The sequence below is a fragment of the Scyliorhinus canicula genome, chromosome 17, assembly GCF_902713615.1.
Source record: "Scyliorhinus canicula chromosome 17, sScyCan1.1, whole genome shotgun sequence".
NCBI lineage: Eukaryota > Metazoa > Chordata > Chondrichthyes > Carcharhiniformes > Scyliorhinidae > Scyliorhinus > Scyliorhinus canicula.
The window spans coordinates 124,294,916-124,310,445 of NC_052162.1; the positions used below are offsets into that span (position 1 = coordinate 124,294,916).

Here is a 15,530-nt window from a genome sequence, read left to right on the forward strand (position 1 = left end):
TGGGATAAGGATGGGAAGGCACTGGAACAGGAACAGAAACCTCGGGAGCACCGTCATCTTGACTGACTGCACCCTACCCGTCAGAGACAGCGGCAGCATGTCCCACCTCTTAAACTCCTCCTCCATTTGCTCCACCAGCCTTGTGAGGTTAAGCTTACGCAAGGCCCCCCAGCTCCTGGCCACCTAAACCCCAAGTACCTGAAGCTCCTCTCCGTCCTTTTCAGTGGGAGCCTCCCAATCCCCCCCCCCCCACTCCCGGTCCCGCGAGTGTATCACAAACAGCTTGCTTTTCCCAAAGATAAGCTTATACCCTGAGAAATCCCCAAATTCCCGGAGAATCCCCATCACCACCGGCATTCCCCACACCGGGTTCGCCACACACAAGAGGTCGTTCGTGTAGAGCGACTCTCGGTGCTCCTCCCCACCCCGGACCAGCCCCCTCCAATCCCCTGACTCCCTCAGCGCCATAGCCAGGGGTTCAATTGCCAGCGCAAAAAGTAGGGGGGACAGGGGACACCCCTGCCTCGTCCCTCGGTGTAGTCGAAAATACTCCGACCTCTTCTTATTCGTGGCCACACTCGCCATCGGGGCCTCATACAACAGTCTCACCCAACTGACAAACCCCTCCCCAAACCCGAACCTTTCCAGCGCCTCCCACAAGTACCCCCACTCGACCCGATCAAAGGCCTTCTCCGCATCTAGCACCACCACTATCTCTGCCTCCCCTTCTACCGCCGGCATCATTATAACGTTCAAGACCCTCCGTATATTAGTGTTCAGCTGCCTCCCCTTCACAAACCCCGTTTGATCCTCGTGGATAACCTGCGGCACACAATCCTCTATCCTCGCGGCTAAGATCTTTGCCAACAACTTGGCGTCTACATTTAAGAGTGAGATCGGCCTGTATGACCCACACTGCAGGAGATCCCTGTCTCGCTTAAGAATCAAGGAGATCAGCGCCCGAGACATCGTCGGAAGCAAAGACCCCCCCCCCTCCCTTGCCTCGTTAAAAGTCCTAACCAACAGGGGGCCCAGCAGGTCTGCATACGTCTTGTAAAATTCAACCGGGAACCCATCCGGCCCCGGCTCCTTCCCCGACTGCATGTTCCCTATCCCTTTGACCAGCCCCTCAAGCTCAACTGGCGCCCCCAGACCCTCCACCCTCGGGAATCTCAGCCGGTCTAAAAAGCGCCCCATCCCCCCTTCTCCGCCGGAGGTTCAGACCGATATAGTCTCTCATAAAAGTCCTGAAGACCCCATTAATGTCTACCCCACTCCGCACCACATTTCCTCCCTGATCCTTAACACCACCAATCTCCCTAGCTACATCCCGCTTACGGAGCTGGTGTGCCAGCATCCTACTCGCCTTCTCCCCATACTCGTACACCGCACCCTGAGCCTTTCTCCATTGAGCCTCCGCCTTTCTGGTGGTCAACAAGTCAAACTCAGCACGAAGGCTGCGCCGCTCCCTCAGCAATCCCTCCTCCGGGGCCTCCGCGTACCTCCTGTCCACCCTCACCATCTCCCCCACCAATCCCTCCCTTTCTCTCTGCTCCTCTCTCTCTCTGTGGGCCCGAATGGAGATCAACTCTCCCCGAACCACCACCTTCAGCGCCTCCCAGACCATCCCCACTCGGACCTCCCCATTATCGTTGTCCTCTAGATACCTCTCAATACATCCTCGAACCCGCCCCCTCACCACCTCGTCCGCCAGCAGCCCCACCTCCAAGCACCACAACGGGGGCTGGTCCCTCTCCTCCCCCAGCTCGAGGTCCACTCAATGCGGGGCATGGTCCGAAATGGCTATCGCAGAGTACTTAGCGTCTACTACCCCCGCAATCAGCGCCCTACTCAAAACGAAAAAAATGGATCCGGGAGTAGGCCTTATGCACATGGGAGAAGTATGAAAATTCCCTGGCCCTTGGCCTCGCGAATCTCCATGGATCCACCCCTCCCATCTGGTCCATAAATCCCCTCAACACCTTAGCCGCCGCAGGCCTCCTACCCGTCCTGGAACTGGAGGATCCAAACCGTGTTGAAATCCCCCCCATTACCAGGCCCCCGCCTCCAAATCTGGAATCCGGCCCAACATGCTCCACATGAAACCTGCATCATCCCAATTTGGGGCGTATACATTGACCAGCACCACCCGCTCCCCTTGCAGCTTGCCACTCACCATCACATACCTCCCACCACTATCTGCCACCACACTCGACGCCTCAAACGACACCCTCTTCCCCACCACCCTCCGGTTTTTTGCATCCAGCCCCGAATGAAACACTTGGCCCACCCACCCCTTCCTCAACCTAACCTGATCCGCCACCTTCAGGTGCGTCTCCTGTAGCATAGCCACGTCCGCCTTCAGCCCCCTCAAATGCACGAACACGCGGGACCGTTTAACCGGCCCATTCAGTCCCCTCACATTCCAGGTGATCAGCCGGATCGGAGGGCCACCTGCCCCCCTCCCCCGTCGACTAGCTATCACCCTTCCGTAATCCGCCACGTGCCCGCGCCCCCCACTCAGCCCGTTTCCCAGGGCGACAGACCCCCATCCCGACCCCCTCTGCACGCTCCAGCTCCTTCTTGGCCATTCCAGCAGCAACCCGGTATCCCCTCCCTCTTCCACCCCATCACCTCCCCCCCCCCCCCCCCCCCCCAAAGCTAGGGCCCCCCCTAGCTGCGTAACCCCAGTCATTGTACTTCTGTAAGTCAGCTGACTCCTGCTGACCCCGGCTATTCCCGCCAACCCAATTACTCTCCCCAGTGACACACACCCATTCCCCCAATGCCGACCCTGCCCCCTGCGTCTCCAGCGCGGGAGAAAAGCCCGCGCCCCCATCCCAAGCCCCGCCCCCGACCCAAAACGCGGGAAGACAGGCACATGACCCAACAGGGCCGCGAACCCCACCCAAACCCGCAACCAGTGAAATAATAAAAGTCCCAACATGATATGATAAAACACCCAAGTAAACAGATAACAGTCCTGAAAAGCAGACAAGAAAAAACGGAACAGCAAAAAAAAACATCGTCCAATAGAACCAAAAAGAAAAAAGCGAAAGGATATCAAGGAGGACAAAGCCTCCGGGCTGTGTACAATGTTCCCCAGCCCCCAGTTCAAGTCCAGCTTCTCTGCCTGGACAAATGTCCAGGCCTCCTCCGGGGAGTCAAAGTAAAGTTGGCAGTCTTTATAGGTGACCCACAGGCGTGCCGGCTGCAACAGGCCAAACTTGACCCCCTTCTTGTGGAGCACTACCTTCGCCCGGTTAAACCCAGCCCTTTTCTTTGCCACCTCTGCACTCCAGTCCTGGTAGATCCTGATCTCCGTATTCTCCCACTTGCTGCTCCTCTCCCTCTTCGCCCAACGAAGCACACATTCACGGTCGACCAAGCGTTGAAAGCGGACCAGCACCGCCCTGGGCGGCTCGTTCGGCCTGGACTTCCGCAGCAGCACCCGATGGGCACCCTCCAGCTCCAGGGGTCCCCGGAACGACCCCGCACCCATCAGCGAGTTTAGTATCAGGACCACGTAGGCCCCCAAATCCGAACCTTCCAGCCCCTCCGGGAGGCCCAAAATCCGCAGATTCATCCAGCGGGAGCGGTTCTCTATCTCCTCCATCCTTGCCAACCATTTCTTTTGAAGCACCTCGTGCGACTCCACCTTCACCGCCAGGCCCATGAGTTCGTCCTCGTTCTCCGAAGCCTTCTGCTGCAGCTCCCGAATCTCCGCAGCCTGAGCCGTCTGAGTCGCCCCGAGCCTGTCCAGCGATGCCCTCAACGGCTCCAGGATCTCAGCCTTTAGTTCCAGGAAGGAGCGCAGCAGCAGCTCCTGCTGCTCCCTCACCCACTGCTGCCATGCTGCCGGTTCCCCACCCGCCGCCATCTTGTCCTTTCTGCCTCGCACCTTCTTCTGCTGCAAAGTTGATTTTCTGGTCGCTCCACTCTAGTCCAGCCCATCCACCGGCCGCTGAGCACAGTGGCTGCGTTCCCACCCGGGGAAAAGCCGAATCAGTGCCGTTGCGGGCCCTTAAAAGAGCCCGAAAGTCCAAAAATAGCGGGAGCTACCGAACGTGCGGCTTAGCTCCGCATCGCTGCAACCGGAAGTCTAATCTGAATTTTTCCAACATGACTTAGTATTCATTTTGGGCACGGCCTCAGCCCACAGATCTGATTACATTGTGTCCTTCGTGATGTTCAAAATGCTTTGAATATCAAGAGGGGTGTGAATTTTGGTTCCTGTCATTTCTATAGTTTTATTATCGAATTGTGTCCCCAGCACATAATTTTGACTTTGATTTGGGTCTAGTTTGTGTTCTTGTAGACAGGTTGTCTCCAGTTTTTTTAATTGACCTGATGTCAGCAGAGCTTCACATCTATATATTTGTCCCCCAGTCATTCTTTTCTATCTGCTGATTTTACTTCAATGAAGGTGTGAATCATTGCTTTTAGCGTAATGCTAAAAATCTACTTGGTTATAACTTGAAAGGTTTACATTTATCACCTAACTCAACTGAAACCCTCATCCATGCTTTTCCAGATGCTTACTAAGATGGTTAATTTCAATGAAGGTGTGAGCCATTGTTTTTAGCTACATACAAAAATCCTGTTTGTTTGCTAAGCCTGCTTGGGAGAAGGAATCAGCATTTTATAATCATGCTCTTTGCAGCTGCTGTTAACCATTCATGGGATCTTTCCCTGTATCCTCTCATGTTTCTCTCAGACCAGATATTGCCAGACTTCCATGTTTCAAATGACACATCTTTCCTAATTTTCAATTACAAGATGAAACACGGAATCTCCTCACACAATCAGAGCAGGTGAATCAAGTGTGAATTCGCTGGTGTCTCCACAGTGTGGATGATGTTTGAAAAGTCTTTGTGCAGTGAGAGCAATTGAACAGTTTCTCCTCAGTGTGAATGCACTGGTGGGACATCATTACCTGAGAGCTTTTAAACCCACACCCACTGTCAGAGCATTTAAAGTGTCTCTCATTGGTGTGAGTGACATTGTGGCTCAGCAAGTGATGATCGAGTAAATCTTTTCCCAGTTGGAGAGGTGAATGGGCTCTCCCCGGTGTGACCTCGCTCGTGTTTCATCAGGTTGGATGAGGTTCTAAAGCTCTTTGTGCAGTGAGAGCAGCTGAACGGTCTCTCCTCAGAGTGAATGCGCTGGTGGGACATTAGTAGCTGAGAGCTTTTGAAACCCCTCCTGCAGTCAGAGCATTTAAAGGGCCTGCTCGCGGTGTGAGTGACATTGCGTTTCCGCAGGCTGGATAATTCAGTGAATCTCTTATCACACACAGTGCAGCTGAATGGCCTCTCCCCAGTGTGAACTCGTTCGTGTCTCCGCAGGTTGAAAATGTCAGTGAATCCCTTTTCACACTGAGAGCAGGTGAAAGGCCTCTCCCCAGTGTGAACTCGTTCGTGTCGCCGCAGGCTGCCAATGTCACTGAATCCCTTTTCACACTGAGAGCAGGTGAATGGCCATTCTCCGGTGTGAACTCTCTGGTGAACCTGCAGGTTGGATAACCGAGTGAATCCCTTCCCACAGTCAGAGCAGGTGAACGGCCTCTCCCCAGTGTGAACTTGCTGGTGTCTCTGCAGGCCGGATAACTGAGTGAATCCCTTCCCACAGTCAGAGCAGATGAACGGCCTCTCCCCAGTGTGACCTCGTTCGTGTCTCCGCAGGTTGCCAATGTCAGTGAATCCCTTTTCACACTGAGAGCAGGTGAAAGGCCTCTCTCCAGTGTGAACTCTCTGGTGCCTCTGCAGTTTGGATAACCGAGTGAATCCCTTCCCACAGTCAGAGCAGGTGAACGGCCTCTCCCCAGTGTGAACCCGACGGTGTGTCCGCAGGTTGGATAACTGAGTGAATCCCTTCCCACAGTCAGAGCAGGTGAACGGCCTCTTCCCAGTGTGGACTCGTTCGTGTCTCCGCAGGTTGCCCAAGGCAGTGAATCTCTTTTCACACTGAGAGCAGGGGAAAGGCCTCTCCCCAGTATGAACTCGTTCGTGTTTCCACAGGTTGCGAATGTCACTGAATCCCTTTTCACACTGAGAGCAGGTGAATGGCCTCTCTCCAGTGTGAACTCTCTGGTGGCTCTGCAGGCTGGATAACTGAAGGAATCCCTTCCCACAGTCAGAGCAGGTGAACGGCCTCTCCCCAGTATGAACTCGTTCGTGTTTCCGCAGGGTGCCAATGTCACTGAATCCCTTTTCACACTGAGAGCAGGTGTAAGGCCATTCTCCGGTGTGAACTCTCTGGTGTCTCTGCAGGCTGCATATCTGAGTGAATCCCTTCCCACACTGAGAGCAGGTGAACGGCCTCTCCCCAGTGTGAACTCTCTGGTGTCCCTGCAGGCTGGATAACTGAGTGAATCCCTTCCCACAGTCAGAGCAGGTGAATGGCCTCTCCCCAGTGTGAACACGTTCGTGTATCCGCAGGCTGCCAATGATAGTGAATCCCTTTTCACACTGAGAGCAGGTGAAAGGCCTCTCTCCAGTGTGACTGCGTTGATGTATTTCCAGCTGGCATGGGAATGTGAATCCCTTCCCACAATCCTCACATTTCCATGGTTTCTCCATGGTCCGGGTGATCTTGTGTCTCACCGCGTTGGACAGTCAGTTGAAGCCTCGTCCACACACAGAACACCTATACAGTCTCTCCCTGCTGTGAATGGTGTAGTATTTTTTCAGGCTGTGTCACTGGTTATAGCTCTTTCCACAGTCAGTGCTCTGGAACACTCTCACTCGGGTGTGTGTGTCTCAGTGCTATTCCAGACACACTGATGTTTAAAATCTCTTGAAGCAGACAGAATAGACAAACTTTTCTCCTTCTAGATTCAAAGGCCGATGATCCCAAGAATTGAGTGACTCAGTCAGTTCTTGACGTGATATTTAGTTTGAGATATAGGCCTCGAACTCCTCTCGTTCGAACTTCCTGCAAACAGATTTTACAATAGTAATCATTGTCAGTACAGGATAGAAACACAGAACAGACAATTCTAGTTTCTATCGAACATTCTTTCCTCTCTCTCTTTCCCTAAAATGCTCTAAATCTCAATCCCACAGACTCTCCCTCCATTCTCACTCTGCTGTATCTAATATTCACCGTCCCAATTCTCCTGAAGGTGCTGATTCAGGCTGATTGACAGATCCCTGCTCACTGCTTCCTGTCCTGGACACAGAGACCTGAAAATCTTCATGCAGGCTGACAGACAGATATATGTCGAGATTACTGGATGAAAAATGTGTGTAATATACAGACTGTATTCACTTACTTTCCCTCCCAATTTTCCTGAAGGTGCTGATCAACAAATCTAAAGTCGCTAAAACCTGTACAAGAGGAGAGAATCTCCATATAAGGACATTTACTGATTAGAGATGGGGAAATCTGTGGAAGAATTTTATTTAGTCATGGAGTGGACATGACAGGGAACCCACTGCCCACAAGGGTTGTGGAAGTCCAGATAATCAATAATTTAAAATAAAATAGGATGGTCACTTGAAGAAAATAAACTTGCAGGGGAACAGGGATATCGAGGGGGAATGTGACTGACTGGATTACTGTGCAGAGAGTCAGCATAGACATAGACATAGAAGACATAGAACAGTACAGCACAGACCAGGCCCTTCGGCCCTCGATGTTGTGCCGAGCAATGATCACCCTACTTAAACCCACGTAACCCGTATACCCGTAACCCAACAATCCCCCCATTAACCTTACACTACGGGCAATTTAGTATGGCCAATCCACCTAACCCGCACATCTTTGGACTGTGGGAGGAAACCGGAGCACCCGGAGGAAACCCACGCACACACGGGGAGGACGTGCAGACTCCACACAGACAGTGACCCAGCCGGGATTCGAACCTGGGACCCTGGAGTTGTGAAGCATTGATGCTAACCACCATGCTACCGTGAGGCCCCAATTGACTTGAGATACCAAATGGATTCTGTCAGTGCTGCAATGACTGTATGACTGGAAATATATAATGTGGGTACAGTACTATATAACAAAACTAGAACTAATAATACATGTATTTTATTACAGAACCATCAATAATATATATAATACATACCATATAACATTAGACATATCTCTGTCCGATTTTAAATTTTTAAAAATTAATTTACGGGATGTGGACAATGCTGGTTAGGCCAGCATTTATTGCCCATCCCCAGTTACCCTTCCAAAGTAGTGGTGAGTTGCCTTCTTAAAACACTGCAATCCTTGAGGTGTAGGTACATCCCCTGTGCTTTTTTAAAATTTGTTTTTATAAATGTAAAGGACCCAATTCATTTTTTCCAATTAAGGGGCAATTTAGCATGGCCAATCCACCTACCCTGCACATCTTTGGGTTTGAGAGCGAAACCCACGCAAACACAGGGAGAATGTGCAAGCTCCACACGGACAGTGACCCAGAGCCAGGATTGAGCCTGGGACCTCGGCGCCGTGAGGCAGCAGCGCTAACCACTGCTCCACCATGCTGCCCTACATCCCCTGTGCTGTTAGGGAGGGAATTCCAGGAGGTTGCCCCAGGGACAGTGAAGGAACGGCAATATATTTCCAAGTCAGGGGGGTGTGTAACTTGGAAGCGAACCTCCAGGTGGTGAGGTTCCCAGGTATCTGCTGCTCTTGTCCTTCTAGATGGTAGTGGTTGTGGGTATGGAAGGTGCTGTCTGAGGAACATTTATGAGTTACTGCAGTGTATCTTGGAGATGGTATACACGGCTGCTACTGTTTGTCGGTGGTGGAAGGTTTGAATGTTTGTGGAAGGGGGTGCAATCAATCAGGCTGCTTTGACCTGGATACAGCCAAGCTTCTTGCGTGTTGTTGGAGCTGCACTCATCCAGCAAAGTGGAGCGTATTCCATTACACTCCTGACTTGTGCTTGTAGATGTCTGGTGGACAGGCTTTGGGGCATCAGGTGGTGTGTTACTTGCCGTAGGATTCCTAGCCCTTGATCTGTCCTGGTAGCTACAGTATTAATATGGCCAGTCCTGTTCAGTTTCTGATCAATGGTAACCCCCACGAAGTTGATTGTGCGGGTTTCAGCGATGGGAATGCCACTGAATGTCAAGGGGTGGTGGTTAGATCCTCTCTTGTCGGAGATGGTCATTGCCTGGCACTTGTGTAGCACGAATGTAACTTGCCACTTATCAGCCCAAGTCTGGATATTGTCCAGGTCTTACTGAATTTGGACATGGACTGCTTCATTATCTGAGAAGTTGAGAATGGTGCTGAACATGTTTGCAGATGTCTGCAAACATCACTTCTCACCTGATGATGGAAGGGAGATCATTGATGAAGCAGCTGAAGATGGTTGGTCCTAGGATACTGCCCTGAGGATCTCCTGCAGTGATGTCCTGCAGCTGAGATATTTGACCTCCAATCACCACAACCATCTTCCTTTGTGCCAGGTATGACTCCAACCAGCGTAGAGTTATCCCCTAATTCCCACTGACTCCAGTTTAGCTGGGGTTCCTTAATTCCATACTCTGTCAAATGCTGCCTTGATGTCAAGGGGAGTCACTCTTACCTCCCTTCTGGCATTCAGCTCTTTCGTCCAAGGTTGTAATGAGGTCAGGAGCTGAGTGACTCTGGTGAAATCCAAACTGAGCATCCAGGAGCAGGCTATTGCAGAATAAGTGCCACTTAATTGGACCTTTGATGACTCCTTCCATCACTATGCTGATGATCGAGAGTATTTCGACGGGGAAGTAATTGGCTGGGTTGGATTTGGCCTGTTTACTGTCCCTTAAATGTCAGCCATCTCCTGGGGAAAGCAGCCCTTTAATTGTGAACATTAGGAAAGAAACCATTTTAGCCAGACAAATAAATGTGTCAAGCTGAGGGAGCAAAGGATGTCAATGTCTTTAAGAGAGTGAGATCTGGGCCAGCCTTTACTGCTCCCTCCCTGGATTCACTTCCTTTCCCTTCAGTTGCTGCAAGTCATCAATTGAAGGTGAGAATCAGAAAAGAAATGGAAAAAGGGAGAAAAGAAAGTGTTTAACTCACAGATGTTGGAGACAGGAGGACGGGTTCAGTCTGTGTGCAGCTCAAGCTGATTCAGGGTTGGAGGAACAACAGCTTTACTCGGCACAAACCTCCATCTCCAGCTTTCGCATTGAGACAATGGGGGAGCTCTGATTGGCGGAGGGAAGATTCCTTCCGGTTCTCCTACTTCCAATTGGTCACAACTCAGCAGTGTCACCGGAGGTGAGCTCCTTCTGCACATGCGCAGAGTCCCCTCTCCCTGAGACATGCGCAGTCCCGGGTCGAGGGAGGGAATCCTCGATAGCCGGAACTGTCAGCCGGTTGCCAGGAAACCTTGTCTCGTGGATGCGTCGGGGAGGGGGAAAAAATTACGGGGACGGGGCTCCGTATTCGCGCGCGGGGCGGGTGCGCTCAAATGCAGTGACGTCACTGTGGAAGGGATTGATTACTATTGGTTGATTTAGAGGACTAGCTGCTTTGTGATGTCACAATGTGGAGGTTGGACAATGAGTTTCAGACTAAAACTTCCTCCTCTGGGCAACATCTGGGAGCAAATCAATGTCTCCCCCTTTCAGAAGGTCATAAGATATAGGAGCAGAATTCGACCATTTGACCCATCGACTCTACTCTGACATTCAATCATGGCTGATCTCATCCTGGCCTCAACGCCACTGTCCTGAGAGTTCTCCATAACCCTTCAACCCGATTAAAAATCTGTCTAATTCCTCCCTAAATTTACTCACTGTCCCAGCTTCACCACACTCTGGGGTAGTTAATTCCACAGATTCACAGCCCATTGAAGAAGCAGCTCCTCCTCAACTCTGTTCTGAATTGGGCAGCACTGTGACCCAGTGGTTAGCACTGCTGTCTACAGCGCTGAGGACCTGGGTTGATCCCAGTTCCGTGTCACTGTGTGGAATTTGCACTTTCTCCCCGTGTGTGTAGGTTTCCACCCCACAACCCAAAGATGTGTAGAGTAGGTGGATTGGTCACACTAAATTGCCCCTTAATTGGCAAAAAAAAATTGGATACACTAAATTTATTTTAAAATTAAAACTGTTTTAAATTTGTTACCGCTTATCGTAAGACTATTGCCTCTCATTCTGGAATGCCCCATAAGATGCACCAGCCTCTCCAAGTCTACTTATACTTTCCGTTTCTTTTCTCATTCTGAGGGGACTTTGGTGACTTGCAGCAACTGAAGAGAAAGGAAGTGAATCCAGTCTGTATGTTCCACACATTTTGAGTTCAGTAATATAGACATATTTCCGTCTGGCAGTCTGCATGGAGATTTGCAGGCCTCTCCAACACGGCTGAGGCGAGGGGGGGAATTCGGGCGCGATAGCGGCAACCGTCCAGGACTGGCACACCGCTGCAAAGTGGCCTTTCTTGCCACAAGCTTTGCAGGTCGAGGTGCGGGCTGGGCAGCGCTGGCGGGGATGCTTCTGCTGACCACAGAAGTAGCAGCGGGGACCCCCAGGGTGCGTGGTGCGGCGAGCAGCGCAGGTGTACTGTGCGGGGGCAGCTGCTGGGGGTGGGGCGGTTGCGGGATCCACGAGGGGTAGGACGGGTGGGCCAAGGGAGCCAGTTGCGGGGTCCACGAGGGGTAGGAGGGGTGGGCCGAGTGGCTAGCGGGGTAGGATCGCGCACCAAGGGAGGCAGCCGTCATTGATAGCGCCAGAGTCTTTGTAGCCGCGAGATCGAGAGCGGCCCCTTCCAGCAGACGTTGCCGGATGGGGTCCGATGCAAGACCCGTAACAAAGGCATCCCGCATGAGTAGGTCGGAATGTTCTGTGGCTGTGAGGGCCTGGCAGTCGCAGTCTCGTACTAGAGGTATAAGGGCCCTCCAAAAGTCCTCAATTGACTCACACGGCTGTTGGACGCGAGTAGAGAGTAGATGTCTCTTGAGCAGTTCCATGGCCCGGGCGTAGTCAGGCGCATCTCGAATTAGCGGAAACACGCTGGAGCTGAGTCTTGACTAAAGAAGCTGTCATTTCTGAGCCTCTGAAGGTGGAGGGTCCACTGAAGAGATGTCGGCCTCGAAAACTGCAAGCCAGTGAACAAAGTCTCTCCTGGCGTGTGGCGACTGCGGATCCAGCTGCAGGCGGTCAGGTTTAATCCTGATGTCTATGGTGTAAGGAAAATCTCACTGTAATAAATTGTGGCTCTAACAATTGTACTCAAAGACTCGAGTGAAGTACAAGAGAGGCGTTATTACAGTGAGATGTCATTCCTCCGGCGGCAGCTGTAGAATGGCATCTCAGTGAAGCTTACGAATATTTATACAACTCCCTATGGGCGGAGCTAGCCGGCAGGGGCTTACCGGAGAAACCTGTAATACAGGTACAGCCATACATCCCCCTACTGCAAACACACATATATACAGTGGTTGGATCACCACATGCTGCCCGGCTCAACGCTTTTTCATCAACAATGATTTAGCCTCTGCAGGAAATTGAGAAAAGAGGCAGCATTGCTCGTTGGCTACACAAGATAGTACTGGTTAGATTCAATGTCTTTATCCAGAAGGTGTGGAACTTCCTGCCACAGGGACTGGTTGAGGAAAACAGCATGAATGCACTTAGCAAGTTGCAGACACAAGAGAGAAAGGAATAGAAAGACCTGCTGACAGAGAGAAGCGAAAGGCTCATGGGGAATATATACACTGACACTGGGTACAATGACCTGTTTTTGTGCTGTCTATTGAGTTTCATTCTACTTTGATTCTTTTTACAGGGTATTTTCCAAGATGTGTTTTGTGAGAGATGAAGTCACGATAGCCAATAAGTGTGAGCTGTTTTCAAGTTGTTTCCTTTACGTCCTGTACTTTGCCACTAACTTGCCGACAAAACAGCCTGGCCAGCTGTAACTGTACTGTGTATAAATGTATGTTATTATAACTACTCCTTCAGATGCTTCAGTTTGCTGAAGCATTCACCTGCATGCTTGTAATAAAGAATCCCAAACTTTCGCCAACTCTGGACTCCAAGTGACATTTGTCCCACAACAACCTGGTGTTAGGAACAAGATCCACTGACGGCTCTGATTAAAGGAAAGTCCCCGTGGACAGTGTATTATTTGTTTTATACCACCTGTGTTTAATTCAGTCTGACTGACCACTGGGACCTCCAAAGAACCTCAGCGATCCATTTCTGGTCTGTTTCTTTGATCTCTATTCGATGCAATTTCAATAACTGGACCATTTCACACAGGGAATTGTCAGTTTTATACCAAGGATATGTTTGAGGCGATGCTGAAGTCCCCGTGACTGTGAGGGTTTTGTTGCTGCCGACAAATGAGGAGATAAAGCTGTACGGGAGGCTAAACAGAAAGAGTTTGGCAGTAGAAGAGAGTTTGGCGTGAGTTCAGAGGTCCCTGATGGGGCTCAGCCAGCATCATCACATCAATGGATCTGCACAGAAAAGGCCCAACCGGATGGAACTTACAAGTCCAAGGCGAAGTTAGTGGCTGAGGGATTTGAAAAACCCTTAGGAGACAAGAGGTCAGAGTGGACCCACCCACAGTGGGAAAGGTCAATTTGACATTTCTTTGGTCCCTTTCACGACATTTTCTTGGGAATGTAAGTCAAGAAACATAAAAGCTGCAGTTGTGCTGGGGAATCACTTCCCGGGGGCAGGGTTTCTGCAACGTCCTAAAAATGAGCCAGATGTAGATGGAAGTCTTTGGAAGTTAAATAAGTGTGTCTATGTTTTGAACAATGTTTCCGAGTGTATGGTGCTTCTCAGTTCGATCCGTTTTGTACAAGTCGGGTTGTCTCCACCTGAAGGCAGAAGCTGCCGTGTTTTATTGGTACCATGGCAGGAAACTCTCAGGCATCTTTATGATGCATGCATGTTGATGGCTGCCTATGTGGTGGTGCGAGTGAGTTTCAAAACAATGTTACTGACAGCAACAGAACAACATTTAAGGTTGGAGCCAGGCTTCTGGGACCTTTAAATAGATTGGATTGGAAATCAGGCAGTGTGGGATCTGATTGACTAGGGAAACCAGTCCTTTAACTGTGAACATGAAGAAAGAGACCATCCTTTTAGTCAGACAAATAAATGTGTCAAGCTGAGGGAGCAAAGGATGTCAATGTCTTTGAGAGAGACCTGGGCCAAGCTTTCCAGAGTCTGCACCCTCCCTGGATTCACTTCCTTTCCCTTCAGTTGCTGCAAGTAACCAATTGAATTTCAAAATGAGAAAAGAAATGGAAAGGGGGAGAAAAGAAAGTGTTTTACTCCCAGATTTTGGAGACAGGAGGGAGTTTGTCTGTGTGAAGCTCAATCTTCAGTCACACAAAACTTGCCGTCTGATTGGCTGGACTCCCAGAGTTCTTCCGGTCCCCCAAATGTTTCCATTGGTCAATACGTCAGCTGGCAGGTCCGGGGGCGGGCTCTCTCCTGCACATGCGCAGCTTCCCTTCGCCCTTGGACATGAGCAGTACCGGGTCGCGGGCGGGAGGGAGATCACTGAGCGGCTTCTCGCTCTGGCCGGAGCTGTCAGCCGGTTGCCTGGAAACCTTGTCTGGAGGAGGTGTCGGGTGAGGAGGAACAATGAGCGGCGCCGAACCTGCGCACTGGAACCAGGAGACGTCACCTCTGAGAAGCTGATTTCTATTGGTTGATTCAGGCAGGGGTCCATTGTGACGACATAAAACGGAAGTTGGACTAAAACGTCCTCCTGTCTCCAACATCTGTGAGTAAAACACTCCCCCCCCGTTTCCATTTCTTTTCTCGTTCTGACCTTCAATTGGTCACTTGCAGCAACTGAAGGGAAAGGAAGTGAATCCAGGTCTCTTCTCTCTTAAAGACATTGACATCCTTTGCTCCCTCAGCTTGACACATTTATTTGTCTGGCTAAAAGGGTGGTCTCTTTCCTAATGTTCACAATTTAAGGCCTAGTTTTCCCAAGAGATGGCCGACATTTAAGGGAACAGTAAGTTAATATAGGACAGAGATATGTCTTATGTCCTTACATGATATAGATTAGATATATTGTTTGTAGTTCTGTACTAAATTACATTTAATATTATTTCTAGTTTTGTAACATAGTACTGTAATTAGATTTATTGTCACATGTTCCGAGGTATCGTGAAAAGTATTGTTCTCCGTACAGTGCAGCCAGCTCATTCCATACATGAAAAACATAGATCATAAGATAAATACACAATTTAAATACATAGACATTGGGTGAAGCATTCGGAGTGTAGTGCTGCATAGTGGTTAAGATTCATGGAGAGTTCAGTTCATAAGAGAGTCATTCAGGTGTCTGGTAACAATAGGGAAGAAGCTGTTTTTGAATCTATAAGTTCGTGTTCTCAGACTTTTGTATCTTTTGCCCAATGGAAGAGGTTGGAAGAGAGAATGACCAGGGTGGGATTGTTAGGTATGACGTCGCTCGTGTTTGATCAGGTTGGATGAGGTTCTAAAGCTCTTTGTGCAGTGAGAGCAGCTGAATGGTCTCTCCTCAGAGTGAATGCGCTGGTGGGACATCAGTAACTGGGAACTTTTGAAACCCTTCCTGCAGTCAGA

At 50.3% G+C, this 15,530-nt stretch overlaps 2 protein-coding genes across 3 annotated transcripts in view; one reads left to right on the forward strand and one right to left on the reverse strand.

The window, feature by feature from the left end:
• Positions 1-4,503: 4,503 nt before the first annotated feature.
• LOC119951197 (gastrula zinc finger protein XlCGF26.1-like) lies at positions 4,504-10,119 on the reverse strand. 2 transcript variants are annotated; one of them, XM_038774221.1, is made up of 2 exons: positions 10,018-10,119; positions 4,504-6,936 (listed from the first exon to the last, which is right to left on the reverse strand). In XM_038774221.1, exon 2 carries the CDS (start codon positions 6,579-6,581, stop codon positions 4,986-4,988), a length of 1,596 nt encoding a protein of 531 aa, XP_038630149.1. In that variant the 5' UTR covers positions 6,582-6,936; positions 10,018-10,119; the 3' UTR covers positions 4,504-4,985. The 2 variants fall into 2 exon arrangements, with proteins under 2 accessions (XP_038630149.1, XP_038630150.1); XM_038774222.1 differs by lacking the exon at positions 10,018-10,119 and adding an exon at positions 9,539-9,594.
• Positions 10,120-14,444: 4,325 nt separating this feature from the next.
• Positions 14,445-15,530, forward strand: part of LOC119951594 (zinc finger protein 91-like) — a 54,689-nt gene continuing 53,603 nt past the window's right edge. Inside the window, exon 1 of the mRNA XM_038774778.1 lies at positions 14,445-14,694. The gene's annotated coding sequence lies outside the window, so the exon portion shown is untranslated. The remainder of the gene's footprint in view (positions 14,695-15,530) is intronic.

Bases quoted from the DNA above. Each gene is read 5' to 3' on its own strand.
- LOC119951197 (XM_038774221.1), bottom strand. From the start codon at position 6,581: ATGGAGAAACCATGGAAATGTGAGGATTGTGGGAAGGGATTCACATTC.